Source organism: Citrus clementina, unplaced genomic scaffold (assembly GCF_000493195.1).
Source record: "Citrus clementina cultivar Clemenules unplaced genomic scaffold, Citrus_clementina_v1.0 scaffold_5, whole genome shotgun sequence".
NCBI lineage: Eukaryota > Viridiplantae > Streptophyta > Magnoliopsida > Sapindales > Rutaceae > Citrus > Citrus x clementina.
Genome location: NW_006262201.1, coordinates 25,558,311 through 25,565,592, shown reverse-complemented (window position 1 = coordinate 25,565,592; position 7,282 = coordinate 25,558,311). Strand labels below are relative to the sequence as shown.

The 7,282-nt window shown below is 31.0% G+C and overlaps 1 protein-coding gene across 1 annotated transcript; it reads left to right on the top strand.

Moving 5' to 3' along the window:
• Positions 1-4,186: 4,186 nt before the first annotated feature.
• LOC112098079 lies at positions 4,187-6,254 on the top strand. Its single transcript, XM_024183683.1, has 3 exons — positions 4,187-4,563; positions 4,814-5,996; positions 6,084-6,254. The coding sequence occupies exons 1-3, from the start codon at positions 4,187-4,189 to the stop codon at positions 6,252-6,254; spliced, it is 1,731 nt and encodes a 576-aa protein (XP_024039451.1).
• The last annotated feature ends 1,028 nt before the right edge of the window (positions 6,255-7,282 follow it).

Below are 7,282 nucleotides of genomic sequence, written 5' to 3'. Positions count from 1 at the left end.
CTCCTAGATATCTATGCAATTTGTGTCATTTACTTTTGCTTTGTAATCTTTTTTAAATGAGTCCCGATTGGTTCATTGGCAGATAAATGAGTCGGTTTTTCTGTTTTTATTTTATTATTATTTTTTGAAAGATGGTTTTTCTGTTACGAGGCTTTTCATGGATGAATTTTTTTTTAATTTTATAGATTCTCTGCGAGTGCAATTAGAAGTACCAAGTTTTGTTAGGTAGAAGGGTATTTAAGTAAATCTGCCCACTATGAAGAATAGTTCAGAACAGTTGAGGAAGCATGAGAATATTTTAGGAAAGCCTGATAATAGTTACCGCCGGATATGCACTCTTTCCTCTATACGTGTCTTCAATACGTGTCTTCAATATAAATGGCTCAAATATATGCGTTATGATCTTTTAATATTTCGCCTCCGATATTGCCCACATTGCTTACTACAACACATAAAGCACTTCGCTTACCCCAAATCCTGATAGGGAAGTATAAATATATGCTTCCGAAATAGTGCAACTCTCCATAATTATTTAATATGCCTCTCAATGAAGCAATCACCTTCATTTACAACTCTGCGATTATTAATCCTACATACACGTGTTTCTTTTGTCTCTAAATGTATTCTCAATTAATTTACATAATTTAATATAATAAGTACCTAAGACTAGACAAATTATCATTACAATAAAATGAATAAATTATAATAGTATTGACACAATAATGTCAATAATAAAAACCTTAAGAAACCTATAAATTTTAGAATATGACTCAGAGTGCTACAATGAACCACAACAAGTTATTATATGATCTATAATCAATATTCCAATGATAACAGAGCTCCTCTATTTTCAATCCCCTACTTTTCTATTTAGCGATTGTCAAATGTTATATCTAAAATTCTTCTAATTTTACACTAAGGTTTATTTTTTAAAAAAAAAAGGGGGCAGGAGAGAGAGGCTAGAGAGTATAGAGAGTATTAAAAAATGTAATTATAAATTTTCAGTTGAGCGTGGTGTGATTTTTATCATTTTTTAAAGTTGGCCATTCATATTGAGTAAATAAAAGAATGAATAGACGTTTGGACCACTTCTTTTGTGTTATAATAAAACATGAGATGTCTTCTCTTGATGTTTTCGTCACAAAAGAATATGTTTATGTCATCATAGGCTTAAATGGGGTAAGTAAATTAAGATCGAGGACAAATTTGTTTAAGCACTAAAGTCGCTAAATAAAAGAAAGGCTCATATAAAAATTACCTAAAGCACCAAATATTGTTATTCAGCTACTTCTTTTATGTTACATTAGTTTCTACACAAATTTATATAAATAATTTATAACTCCCATCATTATTAAAAAAAATTGTAGCAATTATGGTTATATCACGTGGTGTGATCTTTTGACAATTCTCCCACATCCCACCAAAAACTCTCACGCGGCATGAACTTTTGACAATTCTCTCATATCCCACCAAAAATTTGTCATGTTGCGAAAAGCAATGTCAATTGCAATGTCATTTCCATTAGTCATAGTGGTAGACAATGGAGGTCTTGGGATAAGACTAGAAGTTTTTGAAACCCTGGACTTATTCTTACTTTATTTTTTCTTTTGAAAATGAGGAAAGGTCACCCATTTGAGGAAATAATTTTGTAGAAACTCATACCGTGAATATGGGATAATAAGACTTTTTTTTTTACTTTACTGCAATACTCTTTAATTTTATTAATTTTATATTTTATAATAAATATAAATGTGATATTAAAATAAATGTAATAATATATACATATTAAAATAATTTGATATTGAAAAATATTTTAATATTTTACAATCCCGTATTATATTAAACCAAACTATAATAAATAGACATAATATTAAAATAAATATATAAAAGTTTAAATTATTTTGAATATCATATAAAATAATTTTAATATTATTAATAAATCAGAAGTATTACATTAAGTGTAAAATCTATCTAATCCAAGATTTATTTAAAATTTTTATAATAATTAAAAATATATTAATTAACATTTTAAAAATTAATAATGAAATTAATTATATAAGTTATACATATTAGTCTACTAGAAAAAAATTAAACTATTTCAATCAGATTTACATTTAGTGAAAAATTTGAAGTTAATGTTTTTGGTTATCATCTACTAAGAATCTTGTAGTTAAAAGGGGTATTGACATTCTTTATTAAAAATTTGAGATCTACATATCTATTTTTTAAATTTTAAGGGTGTCATTTTATTTTTTATGAAAATAAAATTTCATTTAAATGGCTAAAGTGGTGAATAATACAATGTTACAACTGGCGTAAATGGAAGGTAGGAAACAATCAAAATGACCAGTAGTCTAACGCCACAGCAAGGATATAAGGTAAAAAATTCCCTTATTAATTAGTAAAAGAGAGTCACTTGGGCTTATAAATAGTAGGGGCGGGCAAAATCAGATACAGATCAAATTCGGATTAATCTGATAAATTTCAGATTGTTTGAATTGATTAAAAAAGTCATCCAAATGCAATCTAAACTTTTGTGTGTGTATATATACATACTCGTTATAAATTAAAGTTGCAAAAATCTTTAAGCAAGGCCATTCATCGTAAGTTTCAAATTTTTAGGTTAATTTCGTAACTTCATCATGCGGGCCATGCATAAAGCCCGTAGGTCTAGGCGGGACTGACCCGAGTTTTTTTACCAATCCTACACATGACGGGAGGTGTTAGGAATAACATCCCGCATCAATTGAGTATTGAACTTGGGTTCAACATTTAAGATTTGGACAACTCTCAACTCTTGAGCTAACTTACTAATTTTTGGATTTAGTTAAGCCCGTACACTTCAATATTACAAATTAGTCTTTTGTTACCATTACTTATTTGAGTGGGACTATTGGCACCCCTCTAAATACCTCTTAACACCCCTTTAGTTATTTTACAATTTTAACCTTTATTAAAATTACATAATAAGACAATTTCTAATTAAACCCCCACTCAAAATCAAATATTTTTTTCCCCTTAAAAATTTCTTATATGGCATATTTTTGTTTAAGAGTTTTAAATTCTTTGTGTGGCATACGATATAAACTCTCTTTTCTTTCTTAAACCCTAATCTAAGAGTTTCAAATTTAGGGCAAAATAATCATGCAAATAGATGGGGATGATAATAAAAAAGTAAGTTTGCTATTAATTTATTGTTTTAGAATTATAATGACTGGGAGAGCGTTGAACAATGTTCAACAAATATCCCTTAACAAATGTCAATTGTTTGGTTGATTATTGCTGAATAAATTGCTATTATTCTAGTTTTGTGTCTTGTATTAACTTATGTAATATCTTACAATGATTGTAAAGGAGGAAAGTTCTACCATAGTTGTCATTCTTGATAATAAAGTAGATGTTATGGATTACACTGCTGCATTCACTACTGAAGAGGTAAAATGCTAAATAAATTTTCATACATATATTCTCTTTTCTTTGTATCATTAACTAATATATTATTGTCTTTCTCATAGGTTTTCACCAGTAGAGACAAGTTGATTCGATGGATGCATGATGTTGGGAAAAAAATGGACTTGTGATTATTATTAAAAGATCTGACGTGAATGTGATTGGAAGGAGACCAAGGATAATTTTTGCTTGTGAAAGAAGTGGTGCATATCCGAAAAGAAGTACCAACATGTCTAAGCAGAATAGCGACTTGGAAAAGAAGAAAAGACCGAATGCAATTGGAACAAAAAAGTGTGGCTGTCCATTTTTATTAAAGGGTCAAATGTTGGTGAATAATCAAGATTGGGTGTTAAAAGTAATCTGTGGATTGCATAACCATCATTTTGCACAATATCTTGAGGGCCACTCATTTGCAGGTAGACTTACTAATGAAGATGTTAGTATATTGGTTGATTTGTCTAAAAATAATGTTCGGCCAAAAGAGATATTACATACTTTAAAGACTAGGGATACATTTAATGTTACAACAATGAAGACGGTTTATAATGCTCGGTATAAATATAAGGTTCGCGAATTGGGCGGACGGTCACAAATGCAACAGCTTATGAGTAAATTGCATGATCATAATTACATTGAGTGGCATCGGAGTGATGATGATACAAATTGTGTGAAAGACATATTTTAGGCACATCCTCTTACTTTTGATTTGTTAAAAGCTTTTCCAAGTGTTCTGATAATGGACTGCACTTATAAAGTCAATAAGTATAAGTTTCCGTTGTTAGAAATAGTTGGTGACACATCGACTGCAAAGACATTTAATGTTGGTTTTGCATATCTTGAGTCCGAACGAGAAGATAACTATATTTGGGCATTAGAAAGATTGAAAACCATTATGCAAGATGATATGTTACCAGCTGTGATTGTGACAGACAGGGAATTAGCTCTGATGAATGCCATTGAAAAGATATTTCCAAGTGCAACTAATTTACTTTGTAGATGGCATATTTCAAAAAATGTGTTAGCTAATTATAAGAGGCTATTTCATACTAATGAAAGATGGGAAGCCTTTAACAGCAACTGGAATGTACTGGTGTTCTCAGCCACTGAACAAGAGTACATACAACACTTGAGTATTTTTTAGAGTGATTATGCTAGATATCCGAAAGCACTTGTCTATGTGAAGTAGACATGGCTTGATAAGTATAAAGAAAAATTTATTGCAGCATGGACAGACTTTATTATGCATTTCGGAAATATGACAACCAACAGGTAACCAATATTTAGTTTTCAATGATTTTATAAATAAACTCAACACCATTTTTTTATATATCTTTTTATTATTTTTTTGTTGGTTTATTTTTAGGGCTGAGACTGCACATTCAAAATTAAAAAGGCAACTATGTTCATCCCAAGGAAACTTTGTAACATTATGGACAAAACTTCATTCTTTGGTAGAGTTGCAACATACAAAAATTAAGGCATCATTTGAGAAGAGTTTGACTACTGTGCAACATAGTTTCACACCTTCAGTTTTTAAAGAATTAAGGGGGTTAGTTGCTAGAAATGCATTAGATATGATACTAAGTGAGTCAAAAAGAGCTGATTTAATTGGTATAGATATTTCAGCATGTGGTTGTGTAGTTCGACACACTTATGGGCTACCGTGTGCACATGAAATTGCAGAGTATAAGCGTGAAGGTCGACCGATACCTTTAGATTCTGTACATTTGCATTGGAGGAAATTAGACCTTGTCTGCACCAGCTATGAAAAATCAGCAGAGTTGAGTTGTACCCCTGAAATGGAAATGATTATCAAGCGTTTTGAAGATTCAGATGGTTTCGGAAAAATGCAAATAAAAAGAAAACTGAAAGAATTAGCTGATCCATTCTTAACTTTTTTAATTGAGCTACCTGTTAAAGCTAAGACTCGAGGACGACCCTCCCAAAAGCTTGATAAATCTACCCGCCGAGATCCATCAAGATTTGAGTATGTAGTATCCGCACAGGATAATCATTCTCCAGACATTATGTCTTCAAGTACAACTACAAAAAAACCAAAAGGGCAACGAAAAATGAGTGTTTCTCAAACAAAAGCACCAAAGCATGCTTCTTATATTGATTCATTTCCATTTGGTTTGAGGCCTTATATTTGTGGTGTTAGAGATGTTGTTGCAGATGGTAATTGTGGTTTTCAGGCAGTGGCTGACCTAATAGGTATTGGTGAAGATAACTGGGCACAAGTCAGGAAAGTCTTAGTTGTTGAGTTGCAAAGTCACTTTAATGATTATAAAAGAGTCTTTGAATATGCTGGTAGAGCAGAGGAGGTGCTTCATTCACTTTTATACTTTGAGAATAACCCAGGAAGAGAGTATTGGATGACCATGCCTGAAATTGGTCATATTATTGCTTCTAAATATAATGTGGTATTACTACATATATCAGATGTGCTGATTGTCACATTCCTTCCACTTAGATCTATTCCATTATCACGCTCCTCGCATAAAATCATTGCTATTGGATTTGTTAATAGAAATCATTTCATAGAGGTATGTAAAAGTTTAGAAATTCAAATTATGCTGCAATATCTTAATTATTGGACTAATTTTTCTATGGCTTTTTTTTTTTTTTTACAGGTGTTCATGCTTCCAGCTTCACCTATTCCTCCTATTGCGAATAGTTGGATCAAATATCATGAACCATGTGCAGAAGGCTGGGCAACACCATACAAAACTAATATACTTGCTTTCAAGGATTTGGTGTTTGAAGTTACCACACAAGAAACAATTGATCTAGCTAGTCAATGACACTATCAGAAAATTTTGAACCATTTTAATAGTCATTTTATTCATTTCATATTTTTAAAGAAAGACTTTGTAAAAGCTGCAATTCTTTATTTTATTGTTACTCAAGATGACAACTTGTCTCTACTCTTTTTGTTGTTATTATTATTTTTTTAACATTTTCGAGTTTACTCCAACTGCAAACTAATTTATGAATTATGATCTACATACTATAAATTTAAGTAATGCTACAATTGACTGTAAATATTAAAATATCAGCAGAAAAATGAAAAATAACTTGAAAGAGACAAAATGAATAGTACCTTAAATTGAAATTCAGCATTTTAAAAATTAAGAAAGTTACCTTTTCATCTTATTTTCTGGTGAGGAATTATCGGCATATGCAACTCATCATCAACAAGCTTCAGGAAGAAACCGAGACCCATGAGAGAAATTAAGAAAGAAGAAAGTAATTATGAAGCAAAGGACGAGCTGAACGATCATCAGAATTATTTTCCCACCGACATGTTTTCCAGTGGCCTAGTTGTCTTTCTCCATAAAGGTTCGCAGTCTTTCGAAAAATTCGTAATTCTGCATTTTCAGAAGCTTGTGCTCAGCATCTTCATCAGTAAACCAAATTAGCACTTGGCCTTAGAATTACACGCATGGTAGCCAAGTGTTTGCGAGGGTCATTATCAATTACAATGAGTTGTCATGCATAGAGTAAAGTTTTGGCCATGTGGTGTTTCAATGATTTGCCACATTAAAGTAGAACTTTCTTGGAGCAAGTGCCCTTTTCCTTTTGTTTTCCTTTTCTTTCTTTCTTTTTCAATAGATAATTAATTGTTTCAAAATTCAGGTGCTTTAAAAAAAAATCACAATCAGGGGTCAAAAATTAAAATGGGGTTTATATTAATAAATTTAAACTAAGGGTATTTTTGCCATAAAAAAGGTGTTAAAAGAATTTTATAATATTTTTAAATATTTTAATGGGGTTAATAAGAAAGAGTGTTGAGAGATATTTAGAGGATGCCAGAGTCTCACTCTACTTA